This window comes from Gadus chalcogrammus, chromosome 7 (genome assembly GCF_026213295.1).
Source record: "Gadus chalcogrammus isolate NIFS_2021 chromosome 7, NIFS_Gcha_1.0, whole genome shotgun sequence".
In the NCBI taxonomy this organism is placed as follows: domain Eukaryota; kingdom Metazoa; phylum Chordata; class Actinopteri; order Gadiformes; family Gadidae; genus Gadus; species Gadus chalcogrammus.
The window spans coordinates 19,508,538-19,535,917 of record NC_079418.1 but is presented as its reverse complement, the minus strand read 5'-3'; the positions used below and the strand labels follow the sequence as shown (position 1 = coordinate 19,535,917).

Below are 27,380 nucleotides of genomic sequence, written 5' to 3'. Positions count from 1 at the left end.
ATTGACAGTGGCACAGTGATTGACAGTTCATGTGTACATCACACAACTATGTGCTGTTTGATTCCAGAAGATCTTGAATTCGTTAATGCAGATGTGCATGCCTACTACCCTATGACATGACAAATTAGTCAACTTTTCAGGAGGCATACAGACAATGTGTTGTTTACATACACTATCATGTATGCATAAAAAACGTCTCCAATGCCTCATCCTAATGTTGCACATCATCTTAAAATCATAACACCATGAAACAGAAACATCAAAGCCGTCAGGGTTTGGAAAATAAACATAAAACAGTAGGCAGAGACAGCAATGCACGTTTTGCAGGGTGTGAGTTGCGTTATGATGCTACGGCAGGATAGACAGCAGGGTAGTTTTCTTTCAGGGTAAGTAGCACTAATGCCTGCAATCGGTCGGTTTCACTTCCATAAGGGCTGCATTTGAGGTTTAGGCATGAAACAGATGCGTCACGCTGAATAAACGTTCATTTGGAAATAGTTACAGTTGTGTGTGTTTTATAGTCCATTTGTTTTAGTTGTTTCAACAGCATCTTGTGCATATACATGTTGTGCAACCAGTATATTATCCTGCCCTGTCATTTCCAACACTGCCCAATTGCTAGACATGTTACTCTTCTTACAGACTTCCTCTTTTAGCTACATTGGATTTCTGTGACCGTTTAGTGACTCAACCTCATTCACACGCAGAGACATTCACACTAAGCTTCCATACGCATGGTTAGGTTTCGTGCCAGACCTAGCAAGGAAGTGATGAGATGAAAATGAATTGGTCATCGTACCCAGTACCACGCATCACAGTCAATATTAGAAATACAATTCTGTCGTAAAGTGCTAATATAATGTGGTGGACATCACCGTGAACATGATCATTACTGTTTGATATTGATGTGATGGTGTCCAGCAACTACATAATGTGTTATTACCAGCACTCATTCATAGCCAACTGTTTGGACAAAATCAGACGAAATCCAGGTATTCTCTGGCGCCGCTGGCCTCTTCTGTTGCTCTGGCAACCTTTGCTGTGGCAGCACAACCTTGGAACAGGGTTTAGGAGAGGCTGAAATGAGGATGTCTCTCGGCTGAAAGCTGCATTCAGCCCCTCATATAATGGTAAAACTAAGCTAGTAATGTGTCATTGTGTGGAAAATTGACTTCCCTGATGCTGTCGATTATGATTAAGCAAAGTGTGACAGCAGTGTTTATCTCATGGGGTTTGTTGTATATTTTTCTTCAAATCAGCTTGTTAGTTCGTTCATGTAATACAGGAGTCCCCCCCCCCCCCCCCCCCCCCCCACACTCCGCCGTCAGACTCTTGTTTTATTCCGAGAATCCCTTTTGCATGCTCAGCAACAGGCCGTACAGAGTGGAAGTCTCTTAATGAGCTTTCTCTGCTGTTGTCCAGAAGGATAATGAGGTTTGGATTGTGGATTGTGATCCAACACAATGAGGAGAACAGGGGACCGACAGAGACCCTCCCAGATCAATCAGATTCCCCTTGAGATTTACCCCTGCTGGAACGGTAGCCATGTTCATGTTCATGGTGGGGGGGGGGGCAGCATTCTTCCTCATAGCCTATTTAAAATGTTGCTATTCAGGAATTCATATTTTAGCTTTGTTTTTTTAAAGATGTGTGTGTGTGTATGTCTGTGCGTACAGGTTTTTGATTGAGTGTGTGTCTGTGTATGTGTGTGTCACAGCACGGGCTCTTAATCATTCCAGTGTCCTGACTGTGTGTCACCTGCTTCTTTTTTAATTGAGGTATTTTGTTTTAATAACCATCTCGGCTGGAGACTGGAGTCCTCCATGTATCCCTAGGTGATGGGCTGTATTGAATCTCCTCTCGTGGCAAAGCGAATGGCCCCACCCAAAACAGGGTTGGAGTTAGCTGTTTTTAGCCTGACACGTCTTCAGGAGCAACATGTATATACACTAAAACTGACCCTGTGACCACATAACAATTATTTTTTAATGTTAAGCAATCTCAAACTGTAGGCTGTTTTGAGGAGCTACATTGCTTGATGGAAGAATGAATATATATTTGGAACGGTAGCCATGTTCATGCATCCCTCCCCATAACAAACAGTCACATACTCAGACAGGCATACTTTGACACAGGGGGTCTTTTTCATGCCCACGCCTTTGTCTACCGGCCTCTGTTGGGAAGGGGTCAATGCACAAGGTCATGTGGTTCAAAGAATGAAAATGGAGGGGGTGGCTGTGTTCCTACGTGCTGGTAAGTGGTCATCATGTGTCACCAGTGTTCAAGCACTTGGGGCCTCCCCCTACCCACATTAACTGCTTTAAGAAACAGTCTGGTTATTGTCGCCTGTTGGTGATATCTACAGGTTAGAACTTAATAACTATAGCATTTTCAAGTTCTAACCTGGAAACATCACCAACAGTCTACAAATGACCAAAAAAATACCTTGGTGTTTGAAACATCACTTTATTACAATGTAATTTAAACCTCAAATGCCCGGTTGGTCTTCAATGTCTTTTTTCCCCGGTAAGATTTGGTTAAGCTCAGTGATGCAGCAGTTCTCATCCCTCCAGTAGCCTCGCCAAAGTAGTGGGTTTAGAATGGGGTAAGTAATACCGCATCGCATTCATCGGAAGGAATACGCCCACGCCTACGTCTAGTCTATCACTGAGAGTGCTCTCACCACCTCCTCCTGAAACCTGTTTTAGTTTTAACACCACTCACATCCAATATTTCAGTCGTTGTTTGATCAGTGACAAAGTACGAGTGGTATGCCTGTGTGTGTGTGTGTGTGTGAGGGGTGTGTGTGTGTGTATGTGTGTGTTGGTATATTTTCCAATCCGCTACCGGAGGGGGTCATATGTGTTTCCTCCTACACACGAGTGCCGGTAAGGGCTCTCCTCTCAATACTGCTTCCTGTTTGACATTTGGAAGGTACTAACCCGAAAAAACGATGACCGTTGTCAGTAACATCTGCCCTAGGCACTGCATTAGTCCAAAAGCCTTTCGGACCTTATCTTTTATTTAGTTGTAGTATGTCGGTCTAAATTCCAAGACAAAAGGTTGTAATCTAGTCATTCAGTGGAACTGTTGATATTGAATAGGGTGCCAGCCCACACACAACAGCTATGGTTAAACTATCTCAGCTTATCAAATGTTTGTTGTCTGTAAAGAATTTAAACATTGTAGCTCGCAGTATCCCTGGCGGGTTTCACAAACCGCCACGAGTGAACAACTTTCCAGTAAGGAAAACGTCTCTAATATGTTGGCTTTAGGCTTTGCACAACACCCATGTCCTGGTGACATCATCACAGATGTGTCAGAGGCTGTACGTTTTTCCTTCCTCCATTGCCCATTACATCAGACATCCTATGATAAATAGTTTTTTGTCTTTACCAGAAAGGCTTTGGTTTTTTGATGAGGGTCGGGCATTCAACATTCACAGTTTGGCCTCGGAAGACAAAGCCAAAACAGACGTGTCTTTGTCACCCGAGAGAGAAATTCTACACACTCACACTCATTCTCCCTCTCAGACTCTTAACCAGTCCCAGTTCTGTTGAAACGTCAGGGCTAGTCCAGGCTCGTAATGCTCAGCAGGTTTTGGGGGGGGGGGGGGGGGGGGGGGGGCAGCATTCTTCCTCATAGCCTATTTAAGATGTTGCTATTATGGAATTCATATTTTAGCTTTGTTTTTTAAAGACGTCTGTGTGTCTGTGCGTACAAGTTTGTGAGTGAGTGTGTGTGTGTGTGTGTGTGTGTGTGTGTGTGTGTGTGTGTGTGTGTGTGTGTGTGTGTGTGTGTGTGTGTGTGTGTGTGTGTGTGTGTGTGTGTGTGTGTGTGTGTGTGTCACAGCACAAGCTCTTAATCATTCCAGTGTCCTGACTGTGTGTCACCTGCTTCTTTTTTAATTGAGGTATTTTGTTTTAATAACCATCTCGGCTGGAGACTGGAGTCCTCCATGTATCCCTAGGTGATGGGCTGTATTGAATCTCCTCTCGTTCCAAAGCGAATGGCCCCACCCAAAACAGGGTTGGAGTTAGCTGTTTTCAGCCTGACAGGTCATCCCGAGCAACACATATATACACTAAAAAGCACCCGTTGACCACATAACAATTCATTATTAATATTAAGCAATCTCAAAGTATGCTGTAGGCTGTTTTGAGGAGTTACATTGCTTCACCATTAATGGGAATGTGTGCATTCCCCCTCCCCCCCCACCATACTAAAATTCCCTTTTTCAACCCCAATTTGCGATTCTGACTTCTGTTATATTGCCAGTATTCAATTGTGACCTTTCTAGGATTTTGTATTCTGGTGTTTCCCTGACACATTCTTTGTCACTAACGCATTGGAAGAAAAACAGTTTAAAAGCGGCACAGAAGGTAGTGGAAATATAATGGTGGTTACTAAATACGTTGTATCTAATAATTATTTGGTCTCTTTTCCAATTGGTGGGGACTAATTTGGCCCCAAAGTGGCCGTTGGCAGTGGATCCTAATTCTGCATGCCTGTCTTCCTGCTGACGTCTGATACTTCAACGTGCGTCACAGCATCAGGCCGGAAAAGGGGCAAAAAGGTGCATTTCCACCCGGGTGACATGTTTCCATCACTATCGGAGATGGAAATGATTAATACCAGTGATTACTGCAGGGTCATTTGTCACCTTAATCAATGCCCATGGTAACCTTTTCGACTAAAAAGAAAAACCAGTTGTTGGGTTTTTGGTCCAGTAATAAAGTGTGTGTGTGTGTGTGTGTGTGTGTGTGTGTGTGTGTGTGTGTGTGTGTGTGTGTGTGTGTGTGTGTGTGTGTGTGTGTGTGTGTGTGTGTGTGTGTGTGTGTGTGTGTGTGTGTGTGTGTGTGTGTGTGAACCTGTAGCATTGGGTTGAAGGTGTGAACTGGTGCTCTTGTTTCAGTTGGTGGAGATCTCTTCCACTACCGTTGCTTGATGTTTCACACATAGACCTCTGAATCCGAACATTTACACTCTAATGCTTTGACCAGATTATCATAGTTGTTATCCACACCTCCAGAGGGTTGTTGTTCCTGCTCAATAGTGTCGCGTGAAGCTCTGTCATAGGCCGAGAACTCTTATAGAGGTCTGCAATTCGGCTGCCAAACCCCACGGATCAAAAGGTTCATTCATTAGTGGGAGTGTGAAACACGGGGGTTGGATTGACTGGACATCTTGGAAGATTGTCTTGTTTGCTTTCCCCTCCATTCTCCAGAAAGCTATTAAAGATGAGTCACTGACTGGACCATGATACCGTTCTTCAACAAAGAACATTCTTAAAAGCAAGTGCTTCCGAACTGTGTCCCTGAGATTCAGTTGTTTCAAACCGGTTTCCGAAAATTGTAATTTTTTTACCAGTAAGTTGATTTCTTTGTGGTGTGTCACTGTCTGCCTTCTGGGTGTAATAATTTAATTCTGAAATTAAATTTCGTAGGGCTTCCAAAAAAAGTCCCAGTTCACCCAGATTTGATCTGGTCTACAATCAGGATTTGGATATTAATCTGAAGTCTGATATGTGAGACTAGCTGGTACCAGACCCAGTTTTCGAATCTCAAAGTTTGCGGAGGACATTGTGTCGCAATTCAAGTAGACATCTCCTAAATGGAAATTAGGGTTTGGTTAATAGTGAGTAACGGGGGAGATTTCGGGGGAGTTTTTTGTGAGTATGAGGTGATGATACTGCAGTGTGATAGGGTGGTTTTGTGCACGCATGGTACAGAATGGTGGTGAGACAGTTCGGAGGGGAGCCAGGATGAGGCTACAAGGTGATACAGAATGCAAATCCTTTTGCTTCTGAAAGTAGTGGTTTTCCTGTTCTCTTCAATCCTCAAGAATCTTAAATAAATGAGGCCAGATAAAGCCTAGTTTAAACAAATGTTTGTCAGCGGGGAGAACCTTGTTTAGCGGGTATCTCGTAAATCTGTCAACAAAAGGGAAATAAACATCCAGCCTCATTATCAACCAGTCAGCTTGCTGTGCTTATATTTCTAATATGGTCATGCGTACACTCCAACAAACCAAGTCAATGGGCCACTGGAGCAACGCTAGTAATGATTCACTTTCTCTATGAGAGTGTGTGTGTGTGTGTGTGTGTGTGTGTGTGTGTGTGTGTGTGTGTGTGTGTGTGTGTGTGTGTGTGTGTGTGTGTGTGTGTGTGTGTGTGTGTGTGTGTGTGTGTGTGTCCACCTTTTGTTATTCATGACGGGCTGACTCGTGGCCTCGATGCATCCTTTCTCAATAATTACCTTGATGTACGTCCCCCTGATGACTCCTACCCTACTGCCATCTACACCGGTCTCCCCATTACAATAACTCATCGTCCTTTCAATATCCTTCCAATGCAATATTAATGCCCGCGTAGATATAAGTGTGTATTGATTTCATCCGAGTTGCCCTGCAAAATAACCTAAACCTTTTTATAAACAAGCTCCAGTCAGACTGTTTAAGGAACAGCTAAGCCATGTTGCAGGGCAGGTCATGGTTTAACAAAGTCTGCTCTGCCATACACCCAGAGCATGGTCATTGAGTGCTCCCAAAACGTCAAGAAGGTGGAGGTGTGTGTGTGTGTGTGTGTGTGTGTGTGTGTGTGTGTGTGTGTGTGTGTGTGTGTGTGTGTGTGTGCGTGTGCGTGTGCGTGTGCGCGCGTGCGTGCGTGCGTGCTGGGTTTGCAGGGGGTACAGTTCATCGTCAGTCCAGGCCAGTACCATTCTCACTCCTGTCTTGCGTGCTCTAATAGAGAGGCAGTGCAGATATCTGTTGCTGGCTAGAGGTGGGTATACTCAGCCATTCTGTGAAACAGTCTCGGAACATTGATTCCCTGCATCGCCCCCTCCCCACCCTAATGTTTCTGCACATCCCTGTGGGGAGTGCACTCTTCCTGCTTGCGGGTAAAGGTTCCCATGGCGACTTGTGGTTTCAGATGGCAGTGAATCTTTATTATCTCTTTAAATTGTTCGGGAGTTTTATTGTTGCAAAATGGTTGGAGAAAAACGGTTCCGGTTTACACGAAAACTCCTTGTTCCCCTCATAAATCAATTTCCTTACGATTGGAGAGTGCGTGTTTTGTTTAATGCAACTGAATGCTGGCATATTACAAACTTTATAAAACCAACAATATAACAATCACAAGTTGTCAGGACTGTGTTGACGTGCAAATTTGTGAACTGGCATGAAAAGTGTCTGATCTAAATGTGTGTGGCAGATCCTCTGTTACATAAGAGAGAGATGAATAACAGCAGCTGATGCCTTTCTTCTTCTAAAGGACGAAGGGACAGACGGACATTTGAAATTACTTAATTGCCCTCAACTTTAAAGTATTATTGTTGGAAACAGGTGGCCTTGAGTGATGGCCTTGCACAGAACGTATATTACCTTCTTTGTTTTAAGGATTTCTCACAGTGCTTTTAGTGCTATCTTTTTTATCCCTTTGGGGAAATCCTGTCTTGGGCAGCTGGCTCTGTGGCTTTGCTATGCAGCACGGTTTCACTTCCCTGCATACAGGTCTTGGTCTTTTCTAGCCACTTTAAGCACTCATTTGGGCTGTATTTGGAGGTCAGCGCCAGGCTGCAGGTGTTGCCATCCACTTAAATAAATTTGATCATATGACAATTGAAACTTTATGAAATTCGAATCATTTGTAATGGCACTGAATAGATTTAATGTTAGGGTTAGTGTTAGCTTTATTTTTGATTGGGGAAAATTGCAATATCTTGGTAAAGGGCATCTGTGAGATGTTTTGGTGTAGGGCTGGGCATCATGCAAAGTGCTTGGTGTACATTGTTCTGGTATAAAGACAGAATATGATAAACGATTTATAGCGTTGAGATTTGATTTTGTCATTCGATTTTGCGGACTGTGCTTGTAGTAGCTAGCTTGATACTCTAGTATTTGCTTAAGGGGTTTTATTTGAAAGCTACTTATCTACTCGTCTTATTTACTTAACAACCGGAAAAGATATCATCTGCAGTGACGTTGGACCCGTGGCATGTTTTTGCAAGGATTTTTTTCTCATAGCAGTATTATATTACCCCATAAAGACTGTGCTGAAACACTGACAAAAGGATCATTGGTCAAATGTAAGAATTCAAATGTCTTACTTGAAATACAAAACGTAGTCATACCTAACATAAATCATGCTTTTGAAAGTGTCAAAACTGTATGACTATGCTGTCTCTTGAGCTAATCAAAGCCCCCTCACATGAGAAATGAATGGAAAAATAAATCTTTAAATATTGATTAAATGGGTTGATTACGTTTTTTAGGTTTTTAATAATAAAACTAGTATTACTTATAATAAAAAGTATTCATAATGTGATAGTAATAATAAATGTAATCTTTACTAAACGGGAAGGACCTGAACTGTGTTGCCTTAGACCGAACACCAGGGGGCAGTAAGTTATTATGGAAGTAGATACTTCCTGTTTCAATTGCACTGAGGGAGGAAATGGCTATAAAAACATGCTCTGTGGTCATTATTTCTCTGAAACATAATATTGAATGTGGCAAAACACATTACGCAACATGCTATTGCAGTGTTCAAACAAGGTTCTGGTCATCTTGTTTTTTTTTTCTTGCATGCCTACATACTCACCAAGGGGTGACCAGATGCATCATATAGAGCGGGTGTTTGATATGTGTGTTTGTTTGTGCTTGTGTGGCAGGATATCTTATCATGGGCTTGGCCAATCACGTCGCCATACCAAGGAGCTCCATGTTTGACCTCAATAGATCAAAATGATTTATTCCATGGAATGTAAATCTCGCTCTCATTTTCCTTTCCCTTGTGCGTGTGTGTGTTTGTTTGTGTTTGATTTACCAAAAACCTGACTCATCAAGAAATATCAAAAACCGCACACTCTCACAAATGGGTTTCTTAGGTGGGCAAATACTTATGGAGCACAGGTGACAGGACAACTGAGGTGAAAGACAAGCTGAAACGCACACAATAAACTAAGCGCACAGGGGGAAGATTGCTTGACTCTGCCATGGTAGCGTAGCCTTTAACACACTCACAGTTGTTCTAATGGTTGCTTAAATCATTCCTTGTACTCTCTCTCTGGCTTCTTCTCTCTCAATCAGTCCCTTTTAGACAAGATTATTTGCCTTCCAGGGAATTGTTTGGCCTAAGCGATCCATTAGGCTTGATGGAACCACCGCCTTGGAAACCGAGATGGCTACTTCACACACACACACACACACACACACACACACACACACACACACACACACACACACACACACACACACACACACACACACACACACACACACACACACACACACACACACACACACACACACACACACACACACACACAGAGAATCTGGAACAGTAGAACCCCTGTGTGAGTGTATTTGTGAGCTGCTGTTGTGAGGGTATCCTAGCGAATGTGTGTTTGACGGAGAAAGAGATGGAGTGTAGGGGCAAGTTGCTGGGTTAACCGTTAAACCAAGTTAATAGTAATCTGACACACGTAACGCAGTTAGCAGCGGCCGCCAGGCGTGATCTGGACTCACTGTGGTGATGACTGCTGCAGCCCATCACAATACTCACTCACTCACTCACTCACTCACTCACTCACTCACTCACTCACTCACTCACTCACTCACTCACTCACTCACTCACTCACTCACTCACTCACTCACTCACTCACTCACTCACTCACTCACTCACTCACTCACTCACTCACTCACTCACTCACTCACTCACTCACTCACTCACTCACACAACCTGCGCTCTGCTCACACCTCCGAACATTGCCTGAGAGGGAATGGAAGCTTTCACACTTCTTTCAGCCTTGTGATGCTCCCACCAGAGGCGCCCCCGGCCTCTGAGGTATGAGGCCAGACTGGTTCTGTCTTCAAGGCCGTCACACACCAGACTGTAATCTTGCACATTACATACTTGCCTATTACTGTTGTTGTGTGTGTGTGTGTGTGTGTGTGTGTGTGTGTGTGTGTGTGTGTCACTGCACAGACAGTTGGTTAATGGGTCCTTCATACAGTACCACATGGCGGCACGTTAATATTTGATGGAGGCCAATTTGTGATGCTTCAGGAAATCTCCCTCAGCAGCGGTATGCTGTTTTTGAATGCATGCCACTGTGCGTGTCTGTCTGTCTGTGTGTTTGAGTGTGTGTGTCTGTGTCTGTGTCTGATTTAGTCAACATTGATTGGCAGGTGTAACTTTCCCCCAGCGTAGAGAGCAGGTACATAGCCACATGTTCAGACTGTGCGTGTGCGTCTTTCTTTGTCCCAGATTTGAGACAAAGGATATTAGGTGAATCAATCCATTTTTGATGAAGAGCTACCTCAACCCCCCTACTATACCTCCCCTTTGTTCTGTGTGTGTGTGTGTGTGTGTGTGTGTGTGTGTGTGTGTGTGTGTGTGTGTGTGTGTGTGTGTGTGTGTGTGTGTGTGTGTGTGTGTGTGTGGGGGTGTGGGGGTGTGTGGGGGTGTGTGGGCTGACTCCTATCAGATGGATGTTTTTTAGTGTGACTGACACACGAATCATAACAATCCGAGTACCGGTATATGAAATGGCATGATGTGAGACAACACACACGCACACACAATCTCTGTTATCGTCTGGCAATGGGATCTTTTTCCCTGGGCTCTGTCCTTGTTTTACTATGCCGTGTGTGTGTGTGTGTGTGTGTGTGTGTGTGTGTGTGTGTGTGTGTGTGTGTGTGTGTGTGTGTGTGTGTGTGTGTGTGTGTGTGTGTGTGTGTGTGTGTGTGTGTGTGTGTGTGTGTGTGTGTGTGTGTGTTAGAGAGTAAGAGCTGGTTCATACGGGGCTGCTCTGGTATCCAGACAAAGAGTAGTTCCTGAGGGGGAGAGAGAGAGAGAGAGGGTGGATGGGGGCTGGTCCTCCCTGTCCGCCCTTTGTGCCCTAATTGAAGTGACTCCAATCCCCCCCCACCCCCACCCCTTCACATCCTCCAGCACCCCGGCTCTTTCTGTCCTCCCCTCCTGGACGGGGGGGAGGTAGCGGAGGGAAGGAATGAAAGCAGCGAGGGGGGTCCCGCTTTTGTTATTGTTGTTGCCCCGGGCCAGGTGCTCGAGGTGTTTCATTGGTTACCCCGTTACCATAGCAACGGGACTCCGGGTCCCGTCGGCAGTGGGACCACCACCAACTCGGCGTCTAACACACGGGGGGGGGGGGGGGCACCGGGAATCGGGGTGGGGGTTGGGTTAGCCGTGGTTATGTGGGGGCGTGGTGACTGTAGTGGTAATGGGGGGGATGGGGGGGAGGTATTGTCAGGTTTATCTTGCGGAACACAACACTAAACATGAGAGAGGGAGATAATGGGCTCGTTAAAGCCCTGACGGTCGGGAAGGTGGGGGGAGGGGGATTACAAGACAAGGTTGTAGCTTCCTTTATGGTGGTCCTGTACCGCATGCATGATCTTTGGAGTGTGTGTGTGTGTGTGTGTGTGTGTGTGTGTGTGTGTGTGTGTGTGTGTGTGTGTGTGTGTGTGTGTGTGTGTGTGTGTGTGTGTGTGTGTGTGTGTGTGTGTGTGTGTGTGTGTCCGAGTTTCTGCAATCTGTTTTACGACTCTGTACTGAATGAGTGCCTGAAGTAACATTTGTCAAGTGAATGATGGTTCTGTCTGGCAACTTTCATCACACCCACACCCACACATACACACACACACACATGATCTGTGTGTGTGTGGGAGTACAGGCAACCCTAAAAAGGGGGGGGTTGTACTGTTGGGAGAGATTTTTTTGTTACTACGGGAACCATCGAGAGGAGCAGTTTTAAGATTTTGCATCTTTAAGATCTCTCTACCTCTGTCCTTCTCACCGGCTCATTCCTACTCCCTCTCTATCTCTCCCTCCTAATTACACAAGCGATGTTCCCATAGTTGACTTGACATCGCTGCTGCTGTCACCCGCAGCAAGGAGAGAGAGCGAGATCGAGAGGATTATAAGTAGGAGAGGAGAGAGACCGGGAGGGAGAGAGAGAGAGAGGTTATAAGTAGGAGAGGGACAGGGAGTGAGAGAGAGTGCATCAGCTCTCCGAATTCTTCCGTTCGACACACACACACACACACACACACACACACACACACACACACACACACACACACACACACACACACACACACACACACACACACACACACACACACACACACACACACACACACACACTTGCAATTGCTGTGTTGCTCTGCTGTATCTCATACACTGAGCGTGAACGAGGTGGTTTGAGGAGAGGGAGATGAGTGTGCAAGCTCCACAGGGGAAGGGAGAAGGAAGGAGGCGGGGGTTGGTTGAGCGAGCGAGCGAAAGAGAGAGAGAGAGAGAGAGGGAGGGAGTGCTTCTCTCTTCCCCTAGCAACGGTCGCGGTGGTCGTCTCCAGCCTGTTGTTTTCTCCCTCACTCGCTGCTTTGCTTTGCTCATAGGCACACGCTCGCTCCCACGCACACGAACACACACACACGACCATCGTTACGCGGGGAAGGCACACACACACACTTACACACACACACACTCTTCTCCTTGGATCCCCGCGGCTAGTCGGACGTTCGGTTGATGATTCTTCTCAATATTTGGATCCGAATTCCTTTTTGTTCCCTGGGAGATGAGGCTGTTCTCACCCTGGTGAACCAGGGGTAGAGCGGGGACGCGTGCGAGACCACAGCGGACGTTGGAGCAGAAGGGTTTGGACAGGAGAGAGAGAGAGAAGAGAGAAAGGAGACAGAAGAGAGCGGAGAGAGAGAGAGGGAGGGAAAGGCTCGGCTGAAAAGAGGACACGCGGAGAGGATGGAACCCCTTAGTGCTCACGGCCTGCCCCGACTCTCCTGGATAGACACTCTCTACAGCAGTACGTAGAACCATCACCTTCATCACCACCACCTCCACATCAAACCACCACCACTACCCAGGCATGCCTCCGGCCCATCCATTTGTCTCTCTGCTTGTATTGCTCTTTCTACAGGCAGCTGTGCACACATTGCTGTGCTGTCTTTGCAGGTGTTTTCCATCCCCCCCCCCCCCCCCACACTCCTTTATCTCCTTGTCCCAGGTGCCTCTTCTCCCTTCTTGTCTGTTCGCGCTGGAACTCCGACTTACGCTCTCTCCCTCTTTCTCGCTCAGCCTCGCGTTCTGTCGGTTGTCTGTCTCTTCTCTCACTTTGTCTCTCAATGAAATTTAACATCGCTGTCTTTAGAACAACGTCTCCCATCTCGTTCTCCCTTTTTGGTCTCAAACGTTGAACATATCTGTATCGTTCGGACTCTCTCTTTGTCTCTCTGGCTGTATGTCAGGATCATGGTTGCACTGCCACACATGTACACAACATGCTTGTGTATCGCTGTGGCTGGTATTACACGTGTGTGTGTGTGTGTGTGTGTGTGTGTGTGTGTGTGTGTGTGTGTGTGTGTGTGTGTGTGTGTGTGTGTGTGTGTGTGTGTGTGTGTGTGTGTGTGTGTGTGTGTGTGTGTGTGTGTGTGGGGTTGAGAATCCCCCCCAAGCTCCCTGCTAACATTGATATTAATTTGTGTCAACAACGGCTGGCTTTCAGATGGCTAGTGGGCTCCACACTGGTGACACATCTATTCTAGTACTGTGATCTGTCCATGTAAGTTAACGAGAAGCATAGCCTCGTGAGAAATTGATTTGATCCCGTATTCTAAACTTTTGAAAACCACTTAAGCTGTCCTAAATGTGGCCCTAAGCTGGCCGGTAGCATGTATCAGTATTGTAAACAGCAACAATTACATTGAACCGCACATTATCTTTTTAGAGTTGTGTCTCCATGTTTCTAGACAACACACTCTCTGAGTTGTAATTAATACAGGGTCATTAAAGTTGGATGAGAGTTGCAGACCGTAAGCTGACGGTGAGTTGCATTATATATATCATCAAAGTTTATGAGTAAGCTGCTTCATCAGCATCAACTCCTTGTGGAGGGTTTGGACGGGGACCTGCCTTTTTTGACTCGGCTCATCTTAACGTGGTATTTTTAGTCAGGTGAGTTATTACGGTCCTGGCCTCTCTTTGTCACTTTAGGGTAAAACAGTAAAGGTCTTCACAGCCTCTGTCAATATATTAGGTGTAAGTTCAATGAATATGATCAAATATTGGGCGCTCTCGTCTCTGCTATGGACATTTCACTAAATTCATGCTCCAACCTAGCCTGTGACCTATGCTGTGAATTTAATCAAAAGCAATGCAGAAACTTTGTTCTCCTAAATGGACCTCTTGGATATCTGCACCCAGCAGTCAGTTTCCAATGGAGTTGTTGTCCCAGAAACGACCTATAAAGCAGTTCAGAGGCCATCTTTTTAGCGTCTCACAATGCACCTTCCGAGGGAAAGGCTTATCATACAGGAGCTACTTCCGTACTGTGTAGGCCATTAAGGGCAATCAGTGTTAGTTAAGATGAGCAGGGGCCATGCATGAGGCGTCTTTGTCTCCGAGCACTTCCCTTCAGCCACTCCACTGCACTTCCCTTGTCTCTCCAGTCCTTGTTTACACAGAGTAGCTTACGTTTATCCTGGATGTTATCACCGAGTCAAGGAACCCAGCCAGAGCTGTGATCACAGTCAGCTCCAGCTGTTTGTGTGGAGTATATCTTGACTTCCCTTGTTTGTGATTGAACTCGCAGCTTACCTTTTAGTTAAAAAAATGAGTAAATGACGATGTAGTGGTCAGCAGAACTTCTCCGGTTCTGGGCAATCATTTTTAGGACAAATCACCGCTTTCGTGCTTCTGAAATTCAGGTCTATTCGTCTGTTTCCTTTTGCAGGTAAGTCAGAAAAATACATATTTTTAAAGTATTGTGCACTGAATGTATTACATCAGCAACTCTTTTTTAAATTTGTCTTTTCGTATTTTGCACACATGGCTGGCAAGAAGCAACAACATGCACATTGTGGCAACAGATGTCTGAAAAGCACCATCTGGGGTTATCCCAAGCCTTCTGTACTGCCTGACTGAGTATCTTCTCAAATCAAACGGGGACCTTATAAAACAAGCTCTTGAACCGTACAACATCCATCTGACATACCGTCATGAGCCTTTTATAAATGTGATCAAAGTGGACTTCCGAAACAACCAAAGATCAACTCTTTCAAAGACAACGTCAGACTCTTCATGCGAGGCCTACTTAACCAAAGCTAAAACGGGAATGAAAGTATTTAAAAAATATGGAATGTGCATTAGTATTCAAACTCAGCAGAATCTGAATACCTCAAATCCAGTTTGACATCACATGGATTATGGATGATCCCCTTAGGGTATAGATCTTTTTTTTAGTGCACACAAACGCACACACATTCATATACTGTACACTTTGTGCACAATTCATCCATGCATAGAGAACATGCAGTCGAAGGCCCAATCCCAAGCCATTGGGACATTGACATGGATTCAGTTCATTACTCAACAGCCAAAACAACCGCCTCACATAGTACTCATCTGCTGTATACGAATAAACCCTCACAGCTGCCTGCCAAAAACCAGGGGATTAAAAGGTGCTTGTTGGCGTAAGTCCTTGACCTCTGCTGTCAATATTTCCACATATGAGATGAATTGATCAAAAGCGTAATCTTTTTTAGGATATCACTAATCGTGTTGTGCAACATGTCCACTAGTGACGGCCTGCTACGTCCGTTTTTTTTGCCTTGATGCGCTGCTAAAGGGGGAGAAGCAGGTTGGACTCTGGCAACACGTGTGCCCGCTGAGTCTCATATTTCATTGGGTCACTTCATCCACAGTGAGTCCTTGAGTGGCTTAAGACCAAAGCACACGGAGCGTGAATTTCGGTGACCCAAATAAGGAACGGAATCATCATTTAGTGGAGCGAAGCGCACAGAGTGCAAATCTAGCAGGGCTGCATCGTCTTGCTTGCTTCTTATGGGAATAGAATAGGTCTATTTCAACCCTGAAGATTCAAAAACATAATTTTGTTGTGTTTCTGTGTTGACCATCCAGCATGGAGAGATTTAGGTTCTCCTGTTGCCCATCTATTTATCAAAGCATTTGCCTCATTAAAGAAGAGCATGCCTCTGGCTATACCTCCGGTGTCTTGTTATTGCCTTTTGAGTTGGACAAAGACAGTCAAGGCTTTCGGCGGATGGACTTCCACAGCCTCCCCGCCAGGTGTGTTCCACCCGGCGGAGATGACTCCAGAAGGCCGGCGTCGAGGCTCTTCCCGGAGCTGCTCCCCGCTATACTTAACTCCATTAATGCATCGCCCGGCTGCTGTCAACGCGCTTCTTTATCGACACATGGCCCCGTCCCAGATCTGTCTCTAGGAGGGTTTAACGCTAATCGTTAGGCGCGTTGGATTTGCTGTTTTAACACGGCAGGGGGATGTCTGCCCAAAATGAGGGAGGTGTCCGGGGAGTTTTAACACACACACACACACACACACACACACACACACACACACACACACACACACACACACACACACACACACACACACACACACACACACACACCCTGAGCTGTTTATGGCTTGATATAAGAGCTCTATTGATACGCACGGGGCTGATTATTCTGGCCATGCGCACACACACACATGCGCTCACTCACACACGCACACACCATCCAATAAACAGCGCTCTCTCTGTTTGTTTAAATAATGAGCTTGTCATAGCTGCCAGCAGAAGCAGGTCCTGATCAATGTGTCCCGATCGTATTTCCAAACAACAGCAACTGCGGCCTAACCGCAACAGCGGACGGCACGGCACTAGCCCTGGGCCGCCAGCACTGAGACCTGAACCACCGCTACTTCCGTTTAGTGCCACCATACTACAGTGTCACTTACAGCCTCTTCCCAGGGCGTCACAGGCCAGGCCAGTAGTAACGCACCACTTGGGTTAACCAGGGTTCAAACACTTCCCTGGTACTACTACTCGTACCATTAAAACATCCGCTTACACAACCGACACTACTGCTACAAACACGATTACTAATAGACAAACGACCAGTATGAAAGCATAAGGGGTAGTGTCGCCAATACTGCTGCTACTGCGGGGATACGCTTATGTCGTTTAACTATGCCTTCTACTACCGAAGCCAGCCATGCAGTAACATGGTTACTATTGAGTGCTCGTGTGCTAAATAGCCAAGGTTATGTAGGCTGTGTCAATACAGCCCGTACACATATTCTCTCCTCTGAAGCTATCGCCATGGTGCCAAAGCAGACATTTAAACCTAGGAGCTCTCTAGAGATGGCATCCATGTTGTACTGCGTGTAAATGTAGTTGTAGAAAACGTGCACTAGGCAAAAATAACTGGAGTCTGAATCAGCCTGGTTTGCCCAGAATGAGAGAGAGGGAGTGAGAGGAGGGGAGAGAGAGAGAGGCAGGCGAAGGCAGAGCAGAGAGCAGTTATGTAACACTTCATCTCCCCTGCTTCCTCAATGGTTTTCCTCCGCTTGTGCGCACGACGTGTGAGCACACACGCACCCACACGCGCGCACCTGTCGCCCCCCTTAATGTGCCTATTCAGGGGGTTGCCACTTAACAGGCGTCTTGTGTATTTCCCCACACATGTTGAGAAACAAGGCATTTAACATCGTCAGGGGAGAGAGGCGGCGCTCATTGCCAGGCGTCCAGGGAGCAGCGTTGAGACGGAGCAGAGCGGGTAGGGCTGCTGGGTGCGTGGGGAACCGCTGGGGTGCAGATAGGAAGGCTTGGAGAGGGAGATGGAAGTGGAGCATTGGGAGATGGATCTGCAAGGAAGGCCAAATCATTTTGGGAATAGGTGCGCGGGGCAGATTGATCGGTGATAGCGTTGTCACAATAATGGTTTTTCTTACTTGGATGCAATACCTTAAAAAAAAAAAAAGATATTCGATACAGCTGGGAAAAATGTATACAACATTGAGGGCATACAATTTTAGATTTTTGTTAAAAGATGAATACATCAAGGTGGGTATGAGGTGCAACCGCAGAATGACGGTGGTGAAGTGACGAATTAGTGCGAGAGACAGCACTGCGAGTGAGGGGAGGAGGTGGGGCTATGTGGGGCACTGAAGCGCCGTGTGCGTCTGTCAACTCGCTGTCGGAGGGAAGAGAGAGAGCAGAGCACAGCTGCTACTGGTGTATCTAGACTGCGGAAAATTAGTACTGAAACCGTTTCAAATATTCAGTATTGATATGCATCGAAAAATCTATATTTTTATGTATATTTGATCTGTATAACACAAATTGGTGACACGCACAGAAATTCTTGCTCAAAGAATAACAAGGTCAGAGTCGGAACAGTCGGATCATGCACGCATGGTACTGCTTTGTGGCGCTTTGCATAAAAGCGTCTGCCGAATGCCCTCCGTCCGTTTCCTCTCTCTCCGTATTATTCATGCCTCCTCCTCTCCTACAAGGCTGATTGGCTGTTGTTCGATGACAACCTTGTGAATAATAGATGCTCACACTGTGGCTCAGCAGAACAACGCCATGCACACACGTATGTGTACATAAACACTCGCTCACTCGCTCACTCACTCACTCACTCACTCACTCACTCACTCACTCACTCACTCACTCACTCACTCACTCACTCACTCACTCACTCACTCACTCACTCACTCACTCACTCACTCACTCACTCACTCACTCACTCACTCACTCACTCACTCACTCACTGATTGAATGAAATTAGCAAAACTAAAGTCTTGCTTTCAGTAGTGTATGCCACTGTATCCCTACAAGATGATGCAATGTTCATTCACCCCAACAACTAAAAAGCGTTGCTAGTACTACAAAACACAGCTTCACGCTGGGTCTGCACTGAGAGCAACCGTGAAGGGTTTCATAAGCCACCGCCGCCGTTGGCACGGCGCTAGTGGAGCTGGGGGTTCATTTGGATATGTTGTGGATGTGCTCTCATGGCGAGCCTCAGCCCATCCTTTGTTGAGCTTGATGTTAGTGGGTGTGTCATGTGTCTGACTGTGTTTGCGTTCTACGAATCTTTTTAGCCGCCGACGGAGGGGGAGAGGGGAGGCGGGCAGGCACGGGGCACGTGTCCCGAGGGGCTTTGGTATGTGTGTGTGCATAGTGTGACTACGGACAGTAGTCATCCTCCCTGGGTTGCTATCCACCAACCCCGCTCCCCCTGCCACCCCATGCCGCCCCGTTTCAGCCAATGGCGCGCCAGTTGACTGCACCCTCTCCGCCAATGGCGGGACAGCCATGTTGACATCCTCCTGGAAGGCTGGGGCCGTGATTAGGAATTCAAAGCAGTGAAGCGGAAGAGGGAGAGAGGGAGAGAGGGAGAGTGAGAGGCAGAGAGACTAAAGAGACGAAGGGGAAATGGGAGAGGAGAGAGGAAAGGGGGAAGACGAGGAGACGAGGTGTCCATTATGAGTTGAAAGGGTTGATGCACTCCAGAAAAACCCGCCACTCAGACTGACACGCACGCACGTGTGCACACATGCACACACACACACACACAACGTCCTACATTTTAATGGGTCGTCTAAAAAAAGGGTTGTAGGATACACTTTTCTTTAATTGGCCAAAGCAGCGATAACACTTTCACAACATTGCCTGTGGGCCAGATATAGAAGGCTTTGTCTTGTTCCTCTGTACTGCTCCTCTCTCTTCCCAACTCAATCCACAGCATGGTACCCAGGCCTGCCAAGCTCTACACATTATTGGGATGCTTACTTGGTCGAGGATTAAAACTGAGAGTCAAGGACTGTTTTGTTGCCAATCTGGTCTCTTAATACACCAAGCCACAACGTACCCAAAAGCAATTTGGGCGTTACCATTTTTTTTCTTCAAGGTTTGGTAATGAATATTTATCGGTTTATCTGAGAAAGTTGTGTGTGTGTGTGTGTGTGTGTGTGTGTGTGTGTGTGTGTGTGTGTGTGTGTGTGTGTGTGTGTGTGTGTGTGTGTGTGTGTGTGTGTGTGTGTGTGTGTGTGTGTGTGTGTGTGTGTGTGTGTGTGTTGAAAGATTAATGGTCTGACTATATGTTGACCTTCTTTTGTCAGTAGGCAGTCTCCGTTTGCTGTGCAGCTTAGGTGGCCAATCACAGGTGCTCAGTGTGTGCGTGTGAGAGACACACAAAGAAAGACCAACACATGATTTAATTCATTTTGTCACAGCAACCACACCTTTAAATCACTCTCCGCTTTTAGTTAACTCTTAACATCCGACCTTCTAATGTTCCAAACCCTATTTGAATAAATTGATGCTTCATCATTTGTGCATTTCTACAAATCAGTTTGTGTTACTCTTAAAGCTGTTTGCATGTTATTCACCACATCTGCTCATTCTCATGAACGCATTAGCATATTGATAGGAGATTGTTCGAAAAGTACAACTTAAAATCCCAATCGCACCGAAGGTTATTCCAAGGTTCCAGGGATGCAAATTATCGAGTAATTCATTAATCGATAGTTGTTTCATCTTATCGATCGATGATCGATTAATTGATAAGCGGCAATTCTTCTGAGAAGCTGAATTTCCTTCTGAATGTGACACATTTAGGTGGTAATTCAACGAAGTCGTTTAGTTGTTGTACTTTAAAATACTTCCACATATTGTGCATTTGGCGTCTTTGTCGTCATTAACCAACTTAAAGTGTCTCCATACTGCACTCCGTTTTGCCCTCTTCATCGTTTGTCTTGTCCTGCCGTGTTCCAATACCCATACTGTCCGTACTTACTAGCCAAAATTTGAGTACGCAGTACTCCAATTCAGATCCGGCGAAAAGAAGTATACTTCAAGGACCCGGATGCCGTACTCAAAACGGGCTAATCGTGAAGTGTGGATCGAAGGACACTCCCCGTACTCAACGGCAGCCTTCTTAGCTACGTAGCAGAAGAGGCGGAGCCAGGCTGAGCCAAAGTCGGCGCATTTTCCACATAGCCTGCATTAATAGTCATTTTGTAGTTTTTATAGTTTTTATAGCTTTTTATAGCTGCTAGGCGTAAAGAGTTCACCGTTCAAAGCGGGATGTTTATTGCGGGGGAGGAGCCACGGCGGCAGTCGTGATCGTAATTTCCGGTTAGTGCACCACGGAGTACTCGATTTGGAACAGCACTCACATCTGAAAAATTAACGTAGTAGCCAGTGCGGATAGTATACTTCCTTTAAGTATACTCATGGAAGTACGGGTATTGGAACACGGCCCTGCTTTGCTTGTGTTCCCGCGTGTGCGTCAAGTACGTCTGGCGTCAAGTGCGCCCTCACGTGGACGGTTGGGGAATTACGGGTTAAAATGCGATTAATTGCAAGTAATTTATTTTAATCGAGTAATCTCTTATCGACAATTAATCGATAATCGATTAATTGTTTGCATCCCTAGTTCCATCTGAAGTCGTCCATTCGTCTCTGTCTGCGAGGAGAATGCATTTGTTCAGGAGAGGGAAAGAGGGGGAGACAGACAGAGAGAGGGGGAGAGAGATATAAAGCAAGGTAGAGAGAGAGAGAGAGAGAGAGAGAGAGAGAGAGAGAGAGATAAAGCAAGGTAGAGAGAGAGAGAGAGGAAAATCTGGGTCAGTGACACACAGACAGCAGCTTCACAGATTTATGAGCCTCACTGTAAATGGATGATTTCCACGACGACCAGAATGGCGCGTACAGAGCATTTGTGGGACAACAGGTCGTTTGTGCTCCCTCCTGGGCCCGGTTCAGCGTGCCTGGCAACAGGGCCACCACGGGCAGGCACGCTGCTTGGCATGGGGATCGTACACTGGGTAACTGTGAGGGTAACAAACAGTGGACTTTTACCCCATTCAAACACATCTCTTCTACACATCGTATTAAACGGCAGATGTTTTTAAAGCTATAAACATTCAAATTCTTCATCGGCACTGTTAACCCGCCCCAGTGGAACATGTCTGAATTAAATCAGTAGACATGGAAAATGATTTGAATTTTTATTGCTGTTTTTTTTTCTCTGGCATGAGGCTTTGTCAGTGTCGTAACTCTCTCTCATAAACCTCCAGCCCATTCAGCTAATAGGTTCTGCCCCCCCCCCCCCCCCCCCCCCCCAAGGCCACAGTCAACAACTTCCTCTTGAATCATCATCACATCATAGGATGAGAAACACTCTGTAACATTTGTAATGAACCAACAAATTCATACCAATCCGTCTTTCTCTATCCTTACCATCCCACAGGGGGGGGGGGGGGGTAGGAGGAGGCCTTCGATGTCACTGATCCCTACTGGCTACCTTTTCCATTAATTAGCTGGAGCGAATAATTGTACAGCCACTGAGGATGAATCACAAACAGCAGAACGGCAGCTTTGGTGTTGTTGCAGCTTTGGTGTTGTTGGCTCCTGTGACGCATTTATGGACAAGCTTTTTGTATTCTGGCTAACCATAGTGGGTGTTTGTGGGTGTGTGGGTGGGTGTTTGTGTGTGTGAGACACAATATCTGCGCTTGCTCATGAATGAAGTGATGGAGGCCTCCTAGAGCGACCAGAGAGTTACCTCAGAAGCTCAGAAGAGGAGTCGGTGTGTGTGTTTGTATGTGTGTCTGTGTTTGGGCGTGGATGGGAATGTACAACACCTGCCAGAGTTACTTTTTTTAACAATGCATTAGTAAAGCAAGTGCCGGGTGCAGGCTTCTGTGATTTGTGTCGCCAAGCTGCAGTCAGTGATGCCTGGCGTGTGCGACAACTGTGTGTCTGTCTACGCATGGATGTGCCCATCTGGGCACCTCAGGGGCTCTGTCTGCGTGTGTGTTTTGTGTGCGTGCATGCATGCATGCGTGTGTATGTCTCTGTGTGAGATTGAGTGGTTGGCCCAGTCTGTGTGCAGTGACTTGGAGTTACCAATCTATGCCTTGAGGATTTAGGGCAGCTAATTAATATGTATGGTGGCCGGCTGCCATGGTAACACAGGGGGTGTGTGTGTGTGTGTGTGTGTGTGTGTGTGTGTGTGTGTGTGTGTGTGTGTGTGTGTGTGTGTGTGTGTGTGTGTGTGTGTGTGTGTGTGTGTGTGTGTGTGTGTGTGTGTGTGTGTGTGTGTGTGTGGGGAGGGGGTGGGGAGGGGGTGGGGAGGGGGTGGTGGCTCTATTTGAATGTGCCTATGAAGCTAAGGTGGGGCTTATCTCTGTCTGCCTACGGACATATGGTCTGTGAAGATACCCAGCCATGGACGGGACGTCCATATGTACGCACTGTAGCAGAACGAGCACTACCTGCCTGCGTCGGTCTGCCTCTTAGCGAAACGTTCCCTGGAATAGGGAGGAGGGGATGAGGAGGAGTTTTTGATGGAGAGAAAAAAGATCACCCACGCATGCACATCGTTATTAGCCGAATCACCGACAGAATGTTTAGAACTGGTTGAAGGTCAACGCTGTTGAAATTTACTTAAAGGATTAAATATCCTTATTTTGAGCCTGGCGGTTTTGATTGACAGCTCTCTCTCTTTCTCGCCCTCGCTCTCATCTTCTATTTACACAAAGGCCTTTGAGGTCTGGCTGTCCCCTTCATTCAGACCACCCCCCCCCCCCCCCCTCCAGTCTACTTCCTCCCCGCTCCGCTGATCCTTGGGGACTCCAGCATCTTATTGACCTTTTCCAAAGTGTGCCCAGTCTGTTAGCGGCATGTAGCGGTTAGCTCTCATAGCTCCTCCTCAAGCTGAAGCCTATGATCTCTCTGATCAGAGGGGCCTGCTGGTGAGGCGAGGGTAAAAACCAACAAAGAATAGGCCTTTTTAGCCCCCCTAAGCCCTTTGACTATTGAACGAGGCTACTTGGGGTGCAAGGTTAGCTCACGAGAGCTTAGCTTAGCATAGCGTATGATTGGCAGGCGGGCTCAGCAGAAGATGTTGGAGTGAAAGTAGAGGCACAAAAATGCTTTCAAAGCGCATCCAAACCAAGGATGCCTTAGCTGCTTGTTGAGAGCAAAACATTTTTTGCTGTCAGTGCACTCTAATAATACCTGACTGAATGAAGAGGCTGCGTTCATTATTTTTCACAATTAAAGCATAATTGTCATTCATCGCTAATTAAATGAAACGACCAGAATACTCTTACACTTCACACGGCTGTGCCATCTCATTATTCATGTGAGCTTGTCTTTGTCAGCAGAGCATGCTTGTATTATATATTATTAATAAAGGCCATTCATTGAAATAGGGCTGCAATGAGTAGTTTGACAGAAAACAAATCCAATCCCTTTTTTATAATTAATAATAAAAAAGTAAAACTACCATAATTTGCAGTGTGAGGCTTCAGAAATTCCAATATTCGGTTCATGAATCAATGGGACACTTTCTTTTTCATGGCTGAATGTCAGATAAAGCAAGAACATTTAAGACACATTCAAGCAGTGTTTTTTAACGACATTCTCTAGACTAAATGGTTAGTCTGTTTATCGAAAAGATGATCGTTAAATAAGCCGACTGTGAAATGTATCGTTAGTAACAGCCCTTAACTGCCTGTGTTCGCGGCATGTGCAAACTGCTATTAATACAGGCCACAGATCAATATTACGATCAGTGTTTCACCCAGAAAATGTCTTAGTCAAGGTGGTCAACGATAGTCCCTAAGAGAGTTTTCTACTTTGTTATATTTTGTAATAATTAAAATATATTTATAGAAAAGAAAATATATTTATAATTTTTTTTTTATACATTGGTAGTCAAGGCGGGGCCCTATTGTTGTTAAGGCGGCCGCCTTAACCATACAGTGCTGGGGGAAACACTGACGATCAGGTTTGATCACCGGATCGCCAGCAATAAGGATCCCGAGGGAAGGACCAGTATTTCGACATGAAAACAAGATTAGCATTACCTTCTGTTGAACTCTTTTTCACGTCAAAATGTTGCTCTTGTTTCAACGTTTATCTTTATCTTGTTGACATTTTGATCACATTGGATTGTAATTTTGATCTTGTTTTCATGTTGTTGTTTTTTTAATCTATTTTATGGGCTTTTTTGGAGCTTTTTCGGGTTTGGAGAACAAAAATGGGAGAGACATTGCATAGGACCACAGGTGGGAATCAAACCCCGGTCTCCACCGGGCATACTGCCTGCATGATTGAGCCACTGAGCTGCCCGTTTTCATGGTGATCTGGAGGTCGTTTCTATTGGGTAAAGAAGAGGTTTTCCTGGTACTGCAGGTCCTGTCCTCAGTGGATTGCACCGTTCTTAGGCTTTGTCCCTCCGCTTTGTAACAGGATGCAGGATGTTGTGCCGGAGGGCTCTTCTGAGAAGAAGGCAGTATCGCCACAATAGCCCTCATTAATCACAATTAACGCTGGTGGGCACATTGAAGCCAGCCAACTGACCAGCACAATAAATTGCTGCTTGTCTTGTACCAAACGTTTTGTTCAATGGCGTTTGACATTGAAAAATTATACTTTGTGCTTGCCATATTGAAACAATTCTTACAGCGGTAAATGTATGTTTGACCTCAGCATTGATAAGTGACTATTCATTTATTTTTGTGCCATTTACAGGAAGCACATTGTGTGCCACTATCTGGGCGATTTGCATATTTTATGATGACGGTAAGGCTTGTTTGTTATTAGTACTATAACTATTAACAAACAAGCCTTTCCAAAAACCAGACACACTTGATGAAAGATTTGCATTAAAATTTAAGTATCATCAAGTGTGTCTGGTTTTTCCAGACACTATTATGGGGTTTTCAGAACAAGTAAAGATAGAAAGATATTGCCTACTGCTATTCCCCTCTGTTTCAGTCCTTTCAGAATGCACTGTTTCTGGTGTATGTAGCTTTAATGCAAATGAGCTGCTGCCCATTGACCAATGAGCGGTCAGACTGAACCACAGCATGGAGGAGAAGGGATTGTTGCTGTTTGCGGACTCCTGGAGCTCTATATCTATATAATATAATATATAATGATAATATTATATATGGGTATTTATAAGTGTCTCTGGCACTTTCACAACAAGTAAAAACTCGTAGTGGGGGATATCTCAGCCATGGTTGAGAAGAATTGGGGGAAAGGAACTTTGGCCTTGACTCTCTGAAGTCCATGAACCGCGACATGGAGGAGAAAGGGATTGTTCTGATGGAGCTGAGCTGCCGAACGGCCGCCCAGCTCCCTGCACCGGAGCTGCCTCGCTGCCGCAAAAGCTTCGGCGGAGCTGCCGGACTGCGGCCGTCGAAGCCGTCCGGCCGCTGCCGAAGCTTCGGCGGCAGTCCGGCAGCTCCGGCGGTGTACTCCGGGAGCTGAAAATCCTCCATGTCTCCTCTTCCGGCGGGTGGAGCTCGGCGACAGTCCGGCAGAGAAAGGGATTGTACTCCCGGAGCTGAGCTGCCGCCGAGTTCCCCCCGCCGGAGCTGCTCGTCTGCTGGTCCACAAAAACGTAGCTATGCTCTGATTGGAGGGGAGTGGGGGGAAGTGGGAGGTTATATTTAACTGTGCCCCCTTCCTTTGCTTGTTTGGATACTGTAGGCGTGGTACTTTCAGAAATGCATATCACTCAAGAAATCATGTACAGACTTTTTTTCAAAGTTTGTATGCATGTGGGACCAGAGACCCAAAACAACACTCCTAATCCTAGAAAAAGTGTTGTTTTCATAATATGTCCCCTTTAAAGGATTATTGCCTTTTTAGAATTCCAATGTAAAAAGGCTGGATGACCAAGGTGGGTCACTTTCAACTGCGGACATGTAGTTGAAGCCGTGTGTGTGTGTGTGTGTGTGTGTGTGTGTGTGTGTGTGTGTGTGTGTGTGTGGTGTGTGTGTGTGTGTGTGTGTGTGTGTGTGTGTGTGTGTGTGTGTGTGTGTGTGTGTGTGTGTGTTGTATCGATCAGTTCCTAACGTAGATTGATCGCAGTGCTTAGATAGCTCTCTGCTGAATGAATCCCGGGATGTTCTCTGTTTAAATACCAAATCCTGTCCATCTGGCCCATGGGTCTGCTCAGTCTAATCTGCTACCTTAGTGATAAAACCACATATAAACAAACCCATGCTGACATAAAATTAGATTCAAATTAAAAACATGTTTTAATTGATTGCACAATGCCATTAAAGTTAAACTAAAGCAACAACGACCACCATTCCCATTATGACCTATTTGGTCATTGTGTGTGTGTGTGTGTGTGTGTGTGTGTGTGGTGTGTGTGTGTGTGCGTGTGCGTGTGCGTGCGTGCGTGCGTGCGTGCGTGCGTGCCTGCCATCACTGGGGCCTCTCCTCAAATGAGTTGTGCCATTCTGCCTCAGCTGCAGTAGTGAAGCCTCTGGCTGTCAACATTCGGTGGACTTTATTATGATGTGTAGCATAAGCGGCCCCAGGGCCGGGGGAACGGGAGCGGGACCTCCGTTATATAAAAGCTTCCTTTAATTTCCCTTGCGTCGGCCGCTGATTGACGACTCTGGGACGTGAAGGACCCACGCGCACCTACACACACAAGAGTAGAGAGAGACACACACACACACACACACACACACACACACACACAC

The 27,380-nt window shown here is 46.0% G+C and overlaps 1 protein-coding gene across 2 annotated transcripts in view; it reads left to right on the top strand.

Annotated features, from left to right (window-relative positions):
- The window catches only part of abr (ABR activator of RhoGEF and GTPase), a 112,776-nt gene that overhangs the window by 1,145 nt on the left and 84,251 nt on the right, over positions 1–27,380 (top strand). The window contains exon 1 of one of the 2 annotated variants that reach the window (XM_056595310.1): positions 12,407–12,848. The exons of the other annotated variant lie outside the window; for it this stretch is intronic. Coding sequence (XP_056451285.1) covers positions 12,788–12,848 — 61 coding nt within the window. The 5' untranslated portion in view covers positions 12,407–12,787. Of the gene's footprint in view, positions 1–12,406; positions 12,849–27,380 lie in introns of those variants that run through there. 2 annotated transcript variants of the gene reach the window in all.